This window comes from Lissotriton helveticus, chromosome 7, assembly GCF_964261635.1.
Source record: "Lissotriton helveticus chromosome 7, aLisHel1.1, whole genome shotgun sequence".
NCBI lineage: Eukaryota > Metazoa > Chordata > Amphibia > Caudata > Salamandridae > Lissotriton > Lissotriton helveticus.
The window spans coordinates 258,058,904-258,074,154 of NC_136068.1; the positions used below are offsets into that span (position 1 = coordinate 258,058,904).

The window sequence follows — 15,251 nt, forward strand, 5'->3', positions numbered from 1 at the left end:
ATGGGTTCTCCTTGCCCAGGAGACAAAGGACACAGCCTACTGTTGTTATCGAGGCTGTGTTATAACCTTTTGCGTGATGTGTTCTAAAAAATGGGTGGTATAAATAGTGTGTAGATATAAGTGGCAACTGAGTAAGCAGTGCAAAAGAAGTGTGTTGAGTGAAAAGAATTTAAAATTGGATAGAACTGAGTAGATGCTTAACTTTAATATTGTCTCTCAGTTTTTCCAAATCTAAAAAGAATGTGCAAAAACAGATTTAATAAAATATCTGTGAGCAATGATGGTCGACATGTTTCAGCATTTAGTGGCAGTCTGCCAATGCTTTCTTCAGGACCCGTTGTTAGCTACTGCTGTACAAAGTGAAATAAATATTTAAAAGAAGAAATGTCACCTGCGGATTCCAGGTCACGTATTTTCACCACAGACCATTAGTTGTGGTGATGGCGCTTCACCCCACCTGGCTGCAGCTCAGGTTTAGAGGAGCACCGCTCTAACCGTCGATGTCCCCAGACAGCACAGAAGCCAGTCCGGAGACATCGACGGTTAGACAGCGACGGTTAAACCCCCGGCATTTTCCCCTGGAAAAATTCAGAAGGAAACCCTGCAGATTTCTACTGTGGGGAAAAGGCGCAGTTGGGTATGTGGATAACATCTGCATGTTATGCCCCATTTTTATGTCAATAACTGAAATTGGATGCCATTTAGCAAACCCTTTTCTCTGACCACCATGATAATGCCCTTTGTCTATCTTCACGTCTTATTTCAGTTGCATACATTGGTTCTATTCCGCTGCAGAAGTCCAGGGAACATGCATTCGAAGGCTATCCCTTCTCAGGGTTATTTATACATTGCTGTTGATTCTGGCAAGATTTCAGGTCCAACGCATCAGTGATTTCAATGGGCAGGTACTGTCAGGTACTGAGTATCTGCACTTCCTTAATGTGAAAGGGCGAACACCTGCACTTTTCAGCACTGCTGCAATTAACGGGTGAGTACGGGCACTTCCAGAAAACACAAAAGTACTGTAAACAGTTAGTACCTGCATTTCTGCAATGTGTGACTAGCTGTTCCAGGTAATTATTTGTTTTTGTTATATACATTCTAAGTCTGCTATTCTGTGCTAGCCCATTATACAACCCGGACTACACTTCCCAGAGTGCACAAAAAAGCCTAGACTGGGCCAAGTAGTCATGCCTAGACCTGGGAGATTCAAATACTTTGTCTCAGTCACCTACACACAATCCAACAGACTATCTGAAGCCGGCACAAAGGCTGAAAACACCTTTGTCCCTGTGACTCGAGAAAGGTAGTCCGATAAACACACGATTCCAGTTTGTTAGCTTCAGGTGACTGTTGGAATCGGCAAGAGAAAAAGTAACACAAGCGTGCAGGCTCCTCCTTCAGCGCGCGCACACCTTGCATGGTGAGCGTGCATGCGCGAGCACCTGCCCTGTTAGAAGCGGGCGCCGCGATCCCTATCAGCTGCGCTGCGCGCGCTCCCTGTCTTGAGCGGCGGGGCCCCGTCAGGTGCTCGAGAGCTCTCGCGCTCCCCAGAGCAAGGCTGCACCGATGGGAGTGGCGCTGCAAGGCCCCGTCAGGTGCGCGCGCGAGCACCTGCCTGAACAGAGCGGGTGTTGCAGCGCTCGCGCGCTCCCCAGAGCGAGGCTGACCCTGGCAGTCCCTGGTCCCGAGTGACGTCAGCGGGTGCCGCGGCTCGGTCAGCGCCAGACGAGAGGACGCGGCGGCCGCGGCAGGTTGAGGCTGCCGGGCGGCGTCGGAGTCCGAGAGCAGCGAGGCCTGCTACCGAACAACGAGCTTGCCGCTCCCCCCGAGGCACGGAGTATTCCCCGGGAACAGGGCATCACTTCGACGACAATTCGCGCAGTCCGACCAGTGAAGGGATCGGGCCCCCGGGACTCCGGCCGCCGCAGTGGCGCCAGAATGATCAAGATCCAGCGGCCGGCCGGCGGGGGCAGCAGCAGGGCGCTCAGTGCAGTGGAGGTGAAGAGCAAGGTGGGTGCTGCCTTTGCGTCCATTCCCCCCCCACCCTTTCAATCCCGGCTCATGCCCCCGCCCCCCCCCTCTTCTCGCAGTCCTCTCCGCAGGAGGGCGGGCTCGGCGCTGGCAGGTGCCTGGCACCCGGGAGCCCGGAGTGAGTACACGAACGGCCGAGGGCGGTGCACTGCAGGTGCAGCGGCTGGCACAGCCCTCCTCCGCGGTTTCACAGGCACCCTGCGCCAGCCTGGCATCCTTGGCATCTGGTTGGGGTGTTTAGCAGAGTCCTGAAAGCTTGCTTGTTTGAAGTCCAGAAACTATTGCCTGCTGCCCCTGAACTGACGACTGCCCGAAGCGTGTGGGTGGTGGCACCTCCCTGGATACCGAAGCCACAACAGCTAGGGTAGGGCAGCGGGTGCAGCCTAACGCCGCAGGACGGTGAGACCCGTACGACCAGGGACCGGTAGCTTCGTACCCAGGGGCATAGCTCTCAGTAGTACAGCAGGTGCAGTAGCACCGCAGCACAAGCCTCTTCTGCACCCAGGTTATGGGACATCTTAAGTGCCAAATGGGGATTAGGGACACTTTCAATGTCTATTTCGGCCACACGACTAATTCCTACATCCTTCCTCATATGGACACCCCAGTATTCTAACGTAAGTGTGTGCCCTGTTCCCATAGAATCCCACAGCACTGTATGACCAGAAGCAAGATTCTCGATGGGACAGCACAAAGGCGAGAAAGAGCCTGCAGGTTTCTGGGCATAATAAGTATGGGATCCAACGCTGAAACAGCCTGGCGGGGTTGTTATGGACCCTGGAAGAACCTGCTGGACGCCTGGGGCGGTAGATGTGAGGCATAGTCGGCTCAAATTCCACAGTAACACTCCCATCGAGAAGAACTGCTGTGGTACAAGGGCCTCTGGGATGAATCTTTGCCTTGGTGGTAGCACCTGTTGTGTTCTGGGTTCCACCATAATGAAAATTGTCATGGCTTCAGTTTGTAACCTTAACCATTTAGAGACAGACGTTTAGGACCCCAGACAGAAATCCTTGCACCCTGGATTTCAGTCTTGTCCTTCGTTCAAGTAGTAGGTGTATGCAGTCCTCGGGCATGCTTCGTTTCTCTTTTCTAAGCGATACCAAACGGGATGATGGATGGATTTAGGCCCAGATCTCTGTACTGGGGTGAATGTATGACATTGTTCTGCATTCTGTCCATCAACTGTTGTTTTTGCATTCGTTTCTCTTTTCAAGCACCAGTGACGTGGTATGATGTATTTCAGTTGATTTTACTTTGTATTATTTAGACTTCTGAGAATACTTAGATCTTCGATGTGTCAATTGATCCAATGATAGTGTTTCCCTTTATAGTCTTGTACCTCATACATTGAGGGTATTTTCACCTGTAAGGAATTTACATATCCCGTGTATTGCATGTTTTATCTGCTCATGTATCTCGAAATATGTATGTGTAGTTTGATAGGGGAACGACCTCCTCCCCTCTTCCTTTGAGGCTGATTAAAACAAAAACTAAATATATATATATATATATATATACATATATATATATATATTCCATTTGCTTTCATGTCTCACATGCCCCTTTGAGACATTGAGCTCAACTCCATGTATGTGCCACTCTTTTTATGTGGAAGTTTATCTATGCCGCCCGTCTTTTTTCCTGGTTCTAGAACCACAACTTCAGTGGATTCTTCTCGGCCCCTCTTCAGTTATACTCCTGTGGTCTGTAAATGATGGAGCTCTGTCTATTGACGACTGACCACAACGCATGGAATGTGTAACTTAACAGGCACTATTAATCACACCCTTTATATGCTTGTCTAAAACTATGACGTTTGTCAAGACACACACTAATGTAGGTTTCACTGTTTAAGAAGGTACTCGAGAAATGTTTAATTGTTTCATTTTTTTACATTAACATGTGGTGGGTGAGTGATTAGCGAGGCATGTGATCAGTACGTTGTTTTTAAAAGCCAGACGTTGTCTTCAGGTCAGCTTTTGTTTGAATTCCAGTCTTGCTCGATGTATTCCCTATGATTTGTCTCCACAAATGGACACTGCTTGAAGCGTTCTGTCTTGCTTATAATCCGTCGCTGCTCACACCTGTTTTAATGTGTGATTTTTATGCAAATCTGTTAGACTTTAAATAGATGCATTTTGCTCATGTGAGGTATCGCTCCGCTCCAGGAGTATATGTGCAGCTTATAATTACTAGAATGGCCGAGCCAAGGCTCGGCGGTTGTATTATACGCACTTTAATGAAAATTGGGAGTTGTAGCCGCATGCACTCAAAATGTGTTTGTGTATGATTTCTGAAATCATGTAGCTGGAGGTTGATAATGAAACAATGAAGTGCCTTTAGAAATGGTTACGGTTTCTCTAGCATTCTCTCACATGTCCGTTTAGGTATGCATCAGACTTGCTTTCGAGTTAAAGGAACTCATTAATTCTGCCTTCAGCACTGGGCACTGAGTGCATAATGTTCTGCTGAGTATATGGAATGCTAAACTGGATTTATACGACGTGCCGATGGTACGGCTTCACGTTGTTGCCAATTACATTTCCAGTGCTGCTTTTGTATCTGCTGTTTCGGATTCCACTTGGACAGAATGGCTGAATGACAATTACATCTTTTAATTCTAGGCATAGTAAGCAGGAGTTTGTTGCTTCATGGTGCTCTTTTTTCAATATTTGTTTTACTATAAACGCAAACTCATAATAAGATTCGTTCTCTGCAGACATTCTGATAACTAATGGGAAGGTCCCCTACAGGCCTAGTTTTCTTACACGTATTAGCCCTGCTGGTTAACTTCAGATCATGCCTTTTCAATCTAATGGGGCGGCTGATCAGTGGTAGTTGTGTGTTTAACAATTGTGCTTGTGTTATGCGTTTTTGTAAGGCAAGCGATGAACAACTTCGCTGGTGGGGGGCGTAAGAAGGGTATCGGAAAAGTAAAGACAGAGCTCATTGTTCATGTACTGCCTCACTGTCCTGAATGAGTTTCTGGCATTAGGAATGGAATAGCATAAAAGTCTTTCATCTTTCTGACAGATTGCGCTGACATCATCCAAGTTCACTTGTGCCACAATGTAAACATCCGGATTTAGGTCGGTGCTTAAATGAATGAGTTACACTGCTTCAAAAGAGTCTCTACAGTTCATGGGTTATGGAGGAAAGTGATGTGCCTGCGATCAGTTTACTCAACCGTAAAGCCCGAATAAAAACTAAACAAAAAATTAACCTCTTTAGGTTGCACAGCCAGGATTTAGGCCAGTAGAGCAAATCGCCTCTCAGTTTATCGGTCTCATTTTCCTCTTAACACTCTGGAAAAAGCTTGCTCTTCAACATTTGGGATGTGTGGTTGATGCTTCAGCATTATTAGTTATGTATTCGATTATGCAAACAAAAACTATCACCACGCGAAATGGAGAGGTGTCTTTCGCAAGTTTACCTTTTTAGTGTCCTATTTGGGCGTGACTGAAGTTGGTTAAGTAACTTGAAAGTATGACTCACAGCTTGTACTTGATTCATGACTCTAAAATACAACAGCTTTAGAAAGAATTTATGGTTTGATAGATTAACCAAGCACGGCTAGTTACGCTTCCTCAGTGCACACTAATCGCTGTCGATGACAGACAAGAATTTCCTTTAAACCCTCCAGAGGTCGACCAGTGAAGTAGAGTTTTAAGTAGTTGTAAAATGTTTGTTTGCTACTTTGCCCTGTCTTTTCGCTGCGGGGTCAGAATTTAAGTACAGAGGGTCGTCTCCAGACTTTCACAGTTAAATGAGATTTGGGGGGGGAAGTAGTAGAGACTCTACTGTACTTTAGCATCAAAGGGCTCCGACTGTCTCTGAAACGAGCCCAGCTGATTTAGTGTATTAAACACCAGTTTTCACCCTCTTAAACTGTCCTGATTATTTTTGTATCGGGTAATGACCTCCCCTCGTTTGACATTGTCAGGAGCCTGAAATATTCGCCTTTCTATCAGAGTAGCGTCTGTTCACTCAAGCACATCGTGGGAAAGGTCAGGCTGCTGCAGTGGGGTTGATCTTTAGGTTGAGCGTGCTAGACAGCGCGTGCGATGTCTTTTGCAAGGCATATTGTGGCTTATCAAGAACTGGTGTTTTTTTTTTTTTTTGTAGTGGTGCGCCCTCTTTTAAAATGACGGTGTGGCTGCGTCAAGCACCTAAAAAAATACTTTAGCCTCACTACATTTCAGATGGTGTGCAGCATGGATAAAAACCATTGGCAAAAGCCATTAGGTCACAAAGGCGTGATTAATTCCAACCAGTTGAATAATTGAGCATGGCCACCACTGTTTAAAGCAGAATGCTTGCAGCCGAACTGATGCACCAATAGTCCACTTATGCTCACAGAGGGCCCACTACACCTCCAATCGTTTGATTGTTTGCCTCTTACCCTGTGCATTGCTCTTCTTCCTTATGGCTTGATTTGTACCATAGCAATATCACACGTATACATACTTTTTAAATGTCACACCAAGTCACCGCTAGCAAGCCTAACACTTGCTCATTGTCTCAGCTAGGAAACTGTAATGTTCATATATATCACTCTGGCAGTAATATCACCATTGTAGTTATGTTTAGGTTAGTGTTTCCCTAGAAAAGTAATTTTTGGTTTATGGTTCAAATATTTTATCAATTTTGTCAACACATGTTTGCGATATGAGGCCAGGGACCCATCAGCAGTAGTTTCAACACGAAATTCTTAAACAGTCAAATATGCCCACACCATCCCCATGACGGAAGCACTAGAATAAGTTACACAGCTGCTGGGAGCCTCGCTTAATCGAAGAAGCTGTCAATATTTGGGGCAGATGAGCTCACGAAATTCTGAAGACAAGGACAGAAAGGGCACCTTAAATCCACGAAGGAGGTGCCTTGATTCAATAAGGAGAGTAATAGTCTCTCCATCCCCAAGGTATGCCATAATCTGTGTAACCACCGCTGATACGTTGGTATCTGACTTGTGCCCCAGTGTGATAATGTTGTGTAGGGCTGTGCCCAAGCCTAATCTGGCTTGCCTGCCTGGTCGAGATTTAAGTGGGAAGGTGAGTGCATTAGGTAAGCCCAATACAACATATGCAGGAATCTGTGGAGCTGCATGTTAAAATGAATGGCCATATCATCAATATCTGCGTCCAATACAACGTGATTGTGGGACATTCCCATAGTATATGTATAGATGCTCCCAGAGACCCTTAGTCACGCCAACACTCAGACTTACAACTCAGATTGCCCTTATGTAGGCAGAAAGGTGTAAGGTACCAATATGTGACAATCTCGGTGGCCGCTTCCACCCCAGCCATATTATGGGGTGATAATACATGTCCACCCACCTTTTCCTTTTTGTTAGGGAGTGTCCTAGCTCTATCTTCCTGTCCGCGCCCGTAAGAGGCTGGGCTGGGCCACCCCCCTTTTCATTAAGACCTTCGCATTTTGAAAGGATTTGGTTCAGTGTATTCAATCCTGATTTTCAAATAAGTGTTGTATTCCTATTTTTATATTTGTGAATATAATGAACATGGGTCATTGCAAGGGGGCTGGGGCAGCACGGGTAGTGGACACACGCGATCCTTTTTTCACTAGGGCCGAATCGGCACTAATTCATGAAATAGAGCTGATCCAAAAGAAGCTGTCGTTAGAACCTAATCGGGCCTCTGTTGGAGTCCCTTTAACTGCTGGCATCAGATATAGTGGATACAAGTCTAGCATTGACTGTGCACGAGGTCCAGATTCACCAACCTGCCTCTGTATCACCGGTCGCAGAGTCAGATGTTTCATCTCAGGTAGCCGAGATCTCTGCCCAAAATCGACCCTCTCCTTCTAAAATTTTAACCCGCCAGCAACGATTAGTTAATGCAGAAAAAGGGGGGGACGCTGTCATTGTTAGTGCCACAGGAAAAAAACGAAGGCAGGTAGCATTCCAGCAACCTCATATCAGGCTAGTGAAGGTGTCAAAAACCAGAGGTCCTCGTGGACGGAAAGTGTGTGCAAGAGGTGGTTGTCCTAATTGTATCTAGTCCAATAAGTGTTAATTCACAAAGCTCTCTTAGGCAGGTGCAATCTGATGTGGAAGACCGAATAGTAGCAAAACTAGAAGAAAACTTTTTGTTTTTACTCAAACCTATCTCGATTTAATTTAGCTGAAATAGATTGTAGATTGAGTAAAATTGAGAATCAGCTACTCCCGCCTCATTGCACTCTGGAGAGTGGAGGGCCAAATGGGCTCACTAATCGGATTAAGGAACCACTCATTGTGCCAATTGAGCCGCCAGGGGTGCCGGGTACAGGCTGTAACACTGTTCTTCAAACTTCTCCAGCACCGAGAAGCAGTAAATCTGTCCCATATGTAAATGAGAGGCGAAGGCCTGACCTAAGTGAAGCACTGTGTTTAGGGGTAGACCAGGGAGTATACTATCAACCAAACAGCTACCCAGTTTAACTTACACCAGAGGCCACCCCCTACACTGTCATTTTGTCGAATGTATCCCCACTGCAATCTGGGATGGAGGAACATTGGACCTCCCTTAGGAATAAAGCCCTCCATCATTTGGATAATCTAACAGGACTTGGCAGCTGTTTATTCAGAGAGTTTAAAATGACGCGCAGGTTTGCCTGGATAGGGGACTCTGTTAAAACCTGTAGAGACGACTGCGTGATACTAAACTTTGGATCCCCGCAAATTGTCAAACTGATCCTAGAGAGGGCTGAAACCAGGAACTTGAGTGGGGCTGGCATCAGTATCTTACCCTTGGGGTTCTTTTACTGAAACCTTTACTATCTGCAAGAGTCAGGATCGAGCCAATCGAGAACACACACACCCAAGGTACCTACGAGTTCAATGTCCCCACTCAAAATAGGTTTGAGACATTCACAAACCTAGAGGAGATTGATTGACTGGGCCCCTCAGTACCAACGAAGATTGTTATAGAAAGTGGGCCGTTTTTTAAGGAAATACTGGTGCCAGGTACCCCCATTAAGACAACCCATGCAGGGACGAAGATGCTCAGTTGGAATATTGCGGGGTTAAAGAATAAGTGTGATGATGCTAGGTGGAGGGCCTGTCTAACTGAGTCTATTATTGGGTTACAGGAAACCTGGGACACCAATAACTCATTTAATTTGGATGGTTATACGACCTACTGGTCATCTGCAACAGCTTCCCCCATGGGGAGGGCGAAGGGTGGTTTATTGACACTGATCTCCCTGAAAATTGCGGGTACTCACACCAAACTGGAGACCGGTTCACCCCACTGTCTGGCAGTACAAATTGCGTCTATTGATGTTGGCAACTGGCTTATTGTTAATTTTTATAATTCCTTTGAAAGAATTTTTTATAATAAACATTTAGTCAGTCTATATCATTTTCTCGAATAATATAGCGATAGAAACATTAAATCTTATTTGGAAATTGTTTTGGGTGATTTCAACATACATTGTTGGGATGAAAAATGCCATGTTTGGCATAGTTTGGGACCGGCCGACCAAGAAGACACCCATTTTGAACACTACTCACAGGGACTTTACCTGGAGGAATTGGTGGCCTGATTTATCCTAAGCCAACTGGTGGGGGCCTGGCGGTCCCAACTTTTAAGGGTAATAGGACTGGGTCAATTATTGACTATATTTTTATCAGCGCTATATTAATTAACAGGGTAAGTGGGTACACTGTATCTTGGTCTACATTCAGTGACCATAATCCTGTCAAACTGACCGTAGTGGATGACCTAAAGAAATGGGGGGAAACAAATAGAACTGTGGGCAAATTAGATATACGGCCTACAGACCAATCCCGCAGAATTAAATGGTGTCTGGTGGTACCCCAGGACTTCCATGCCAAACTACTGGCTACGGGCCGGTCACAAGATATCCATTTGCATGAATGAATGTAATGGGGATGAGGTTGGTTTGGCGGCTTACACTAAAAACTGTAAACAGATCGACTCGGACCTCAAACGGCCATGCAAAGGACAGGATATAGTAGGGGAGAGATGGTTCGACCATAACTGCTCAGTAGCCCACAGGCAGTTGTTGGCTGCTTCAAAAGAAAACCCACCAGACGAACGAACCAGCCATAGCTGCACTAAGGAAAACCTATAAACTGGCACAAATAAATCTGAAAAAGGAGATCAGAAAGAAGGCCTGGAATGAGTTATTATCCACTGATGTAATCAAAAAATAGCGCCAAGTTTTGGGAAGTGGTTAATAAGCCTTTCTTTCATGAGTCTCCTAACAGTCAGTTTGATTGTGGCATCCAGGAGCAGATCTGGCATATTCATTTTAAATCAGTATATGATGGGGATGACCTCTGTGTCAATCCAGATTTTAAGACTGAGGCGTACACTTTATCTTTCTCAGATTCAGAGGTGTCAGTGGCAATAAAACAGATGACGAGCAATAAGGCTCCGGGACCGGATGGCGTGCCGGCTGACCTCTTTAAATCTGATATCAAGACATGGTCCAAAATACACTGTAATGTTTTTAACAAGGCCTGTCAATCTGGCCTACCCAACACATGGTCAGAGTCCGTAATAGTACCGATCTTCAAAAAAGGTAATAGAGGGGATCCTACTTGTTACCGTCCGATTTCCCTCATCGATTCCGCAGTCAAGGTGCTCGGAAGGGTGGTGCTTAGTCAACTTACGGGATGGCTAGAGGAAACAAAAACCCTTTCAGACCTGCAATATGGTTTCAGGAAGGGTAGGGGCACGTCAGATCAATGCCTCAATTTACAGCTACTGATTGGGAAATACACAGTTGCCAAGAAGAGAGCACTCTTTCTGGCATTTATGGACCTCTCCTCGGCCTTTGACCGAGAGAATAGGTCCAAACTGTGGGTCATGCTCCAGAAACTAGGAGTCGATAGTAATATTGTTTATTTCCTTGCAGACCTGCATAGGGCTTTATCGGCTACCGTGCAATATGATCGGTCAGGCAACTGTACTGGAGGAATACGCATTACTAAGGGTGTCAGGCAGGGGTGCATTTTGGCACCGTTACTTTTTATTCTTTACATTAACAATCTGGACTCTGTACTATGTGATACGTGCAAAGACGTTACTTTATGCGGATGATGCCGCTCTTTTAGCACAAACTGCAGTGGGGCTACAACTACTTTTAAATTCATTTGCAGCCTTCATGAAATCCCTACACCTGAGCGTCAATTTCTCCAAGTTACACATAATGAAAATTGGTCCTAAAACCATAAGGGATAATAGCTTTCACTGCGAGGGAAACGTATTGTCCAAGGTCTCTACCTTCCCCTATTTAGGAATTATATTTGATGATCAAGGATCTTGGAATCCTCAAATTTTAGCAAAAAGAAATGCTTTGGCGATATAGACGTCTGCTATTTTGGGTTTTGCACGTAATCTGGGGGCAAGACCCATGCAAGCCCTCTTGAAAATATACGGTGCAAAATGAGTCTCCCTCGCAATGTATGGTGCTGACATTTGGGGAATTAGGAACGTGAAAGCAATTCAGGTCGTTGAGGACAAGTTTTTAAGAACATTTTTATCTGTCCCACAATCCACAGCTGGTTATATCGTTCATCAGGAGTGTGGAGCTGGTTTTGTGGAGGACTTAATAACCATGGCACCCCTTTTAAAATGGATATCGACCTGGCTGAATCCGGAACTGGAGCTAAACCAAGAAATCTTGAAAGACTGTTTGGCTCTCGATTATGGGATTCGCATCCCTTGACTCAGATATGTCTATAACTTGACACTGCAATTGGGCCGACCTGAGCTATAGAACTCGCCTGAGAAGCTGTCGAAGGGGGACATTAAATGGGTCAAGGATTCATATCTTTTATTGGCTGCCATGGCTAGAGAAGATAGGGAGTTGGCAAAGCAGACGGTAATGGCTCATCAATTGCGGAAAACCACTTTGACCATTGAACCATATCTGGTTATCGTTACAAACCCCAACCATCGATTCTTACTGGTCAGATTTAGGCTGAACCAAGTTCATTTCCTCCTTGCAGAGTCACCAGGATGGAAGAGGGTGGAAGAGTTGGGGGTTTGTTCGTGTGATGATTTTTCCACTCAGGATACAATGCACTTAATTTTTTTCTGTGAGCACTTTACCGCTATCCGGAAGCGTTTTATCCTCCCAATCCTAGCTAACAAAGGCTTTTTACAAGCGAAGCCAGCTCTCCTTTATCTCCAGCTATTATCAAATGTGTGGGAAATTTTTAATGTTGCTAGCTTCCTCACTGCGGCCGTAAGAACTATGAGAAAAAATAAGTTATGTATAACCGGCCCCAATGCACTTATCTGAATTAACTGAATGTATGGTGTGTCTCCGTTCAGGAATGTGGTTTTATGAAATTCGCCCAAAATGAATTTGAATATATGTATTGTGTATCTAAAATTTAATGTCAACTGTTACTATTTTTATATGTAATTAATGGGTTTTAGAATTCTTGGTATAAAATTTGTAGTATGCTTTTATGGTTTTAAAACAAATCGAATAAAGTATTTTGACTGACTGACTAGTAGAGAGGGGAACGTAGTGAGACACTTTCGCTTAGCCACTCTGTCCCAAACAATAAGGGATGTCCTAATAATAGGAGAGGAGTAGAGACTCCTGGGTCGGGTGGTTGGAGGAAGGAAAAGAATCCTCCACAGGGGCCGACCAGAAAATTGCCCTATCCAAGAAAAGCCAATGCTTCACCGAGTCGGCGCGCGTCCATTCTAGAAGGAACCTAAGCTGGGCAGCCTGGTAGTATAGCGAGAACTGGAGCACGCCCAGATCCCCCTCCTCCGAAGATCTGTAGGTTAATTCGTGCTGTATTCGGGTAGTTTCTCCGCCCACACAAAGCGATCAAGCTCCCGCTGAAGAATCTGGAAAGTTCCCAGAGGAGTCTCCAACAGCACCATTTGAAAAAGAAATAGGATTTTGTGCAATATTGTCATTTTTAAAGCTGCAGTGCAGCCAAGTCACGAGAGAGTATTAGGTTTTCATCAATATAGCTCTGATTTAATATGTTGCATCAGCTTTTTATAGTTAAGAGCGGCCGTCGTATGAGCACCAGCAGTGAGGACGACTCCTTGGTACGGAATAGAGGTGGCTGAACATTGGATGGAGTAAGTCTGTTGTAGGGATTTCTGTGTGGAAACTGGGAGTGATAAATGAAGAGCTTGAGACTTATATATATATATTAACTTTAAAGCCTGCCAACAGACCAAAAAACCTCCAATTTGCCAAGGAACGAAGGCAATGAAATGGAGGGGGTCTTTCGGCGATGCTAAAACAAAGTTTGCATACAGACTAATAGTGTGTTGCTCAGCTCCTAAGACAATGCCCTTGATTATTAGGTTATTGCGAATCTTCTGAGCCAATAGCTCCATATAAAGTGCAAACACAGGGGTGATTGCAGGCACCCCTGTGGTGTGCTCCTGGAGATCTGGAATGGAGCAGAGGAGTATCCTTTCACTCTGACTGTGGTTGATGAATGGCTGTAGTTACTAAGGATCTAGTTGCGAAAGCGATCTCCTAAGCGGAAGTGTTTGAGAGTGGGTGCCAAATACAGCATGGGAACTCTCTCAAACGCTTTGTGCCAGTCTGTTGCTAACAGCATACACTACTGGCCTGATCTTCGAGCCTTCTCTATAAGATGCAGTTTCCTCATTGTTTTATCGCTGCATTGGCATGTGGGGACACAGCCTGCTTGATCAGGGGAGATGAGGTCTGGTAATAGAGGACCGACGCAACCTGCTAGAACACCTGTTAAAATGTTTAAGATCTACGTTTAATAAAGATATGGGCCTACAGGAAGCGCAGTGGCGTTTATTCTTCCCCGGCTTTGGTATAACAACTATGGACGCTATTTGCATGGAAGAAGGAATTGAGGTAGGCCTGCCAATAGCATCAAATAACCTAGTGAGTAGGGGGGCCAGAATAGGACAAAGTTTTATACAAAATGGAAGTGAAACCATCAGGGCCAGGAGACTTGAACAGCTTTTGTAGAGCTATGATTTTATATAACCTCTTCCACCCGGATGATAGTCAAGATTTGCAGCTGGCTCTCGAGTCAGTTGGGGAGTTTGGGCACCCTGAAGCTAGGTATCCCATCCACTGGCCTACCTCAAGTTGGCACCATACCATAGAGGCCTCACTGCGTTTATAAATGTGTTGGGAGTTCTTGGACATGGCGGGAGAGTGATTCTATTTTATTTTCACCTTCTTTGTTGTCAGCGGCGGACATTGCGATTATCTTGCCTCTGATTACAGCCTTCAAAGTTTCCGATAATGTAAAGATAGAACTATGCGGGTGGGGGCGGTGTTGATGACTAAAAAATCCTCCTCCATAGCTTTTGTGATTTGTTTGATTACATCCAGGCGATTCAATTCTGTTTCTCAAAGTCTTCAGGGTTTAGGCCTAATTTTCTCAGCGGTAGAGTCAATATAAGTGTAACTTCAGAGTGATCGGATATGGAGCATGCTGTAATCTCAAAATTCTGTGCAATAGATGTGATCTCGGGTGAACCGAGAATGTAATCCAATCTGGCATATGTTTAGTGTGCACGGGAGTAAAAGGGGTAATCGTGCCACATGTCTCTAAGGCCTATATCTCCTAACATCGCTGCCCTTCCCCCTGAGAGCATATGTGAAGTATCTTCATTAATAAATCCAAGATACAAGGTGGTCCTACGTCAGTGAAGTATCTTCATTAATAAATCCAAGATACAAGGTGGTCCATGAAATAAAGTTTAATCCAGGAATATAAGATCCCATCCAGATACAAGACTTAACAAACCATCAACTGATTTGCAATGGAACTTTCTTTAGACCACAACATGCTTGACATAGCTAATGACATCTATAACATTCTATTAAAGGTACAGTGCTAAATATCACACATCTCCTTCACTCCAAAAACATAAAAACAAAATTAAAATAAATAAAGAGAGATACAACAGTATGCAAGCTATACAAAATCAGTAAGGTAATTAGGTCTTTTTGACACTCTCGTAGAAGACCTAACATTTTTAAATTCAATCTCTTTATGATTCTTTAAAACTGCACTTTTTGATTTATGCAAACACCAGGAACATCTTTTAAAACTCTCTCCATTACTCGCTGAAACACTGAGGAAGCAGATACCAAACCAAATGGCATCCTCTTAAACCTGTATGTGCCAAAAGGTGTGATAAAAGATGTATAATCTCTGCAAGACTCCTCTAATTCAATCTGGTGATATG

The 15,251-nt window shown here is 44.8% G+C and overlaps 1 protein-coding gene across 1 annotated transcript in view; it reads left to right on the top strand.

Annotated features, from left to right (window-relative positions):
* The first annotated feature begins 1,504 nt into the window (after window positions 1-1,504).
* PARD6B (par-6 family cell polarity regulator beta) overlaps window positions 1,505-15,251 on the top strand; it is a 77,748-nt gene continuing 64,001 nt past the window's right edge. The window contains exon 1 of the mRNA XM_078652041.1: window positions 1,505-2,013. Within this exon, the coding sequence (XP_078508167.1) occupies window positions 1,942-2,013 (72 nt within the window). The 5' untranslated portion in view covers window positions 1,505-1,941. The remainder of the gene's footprint in view (window positions 2,014-15,251) is intronic.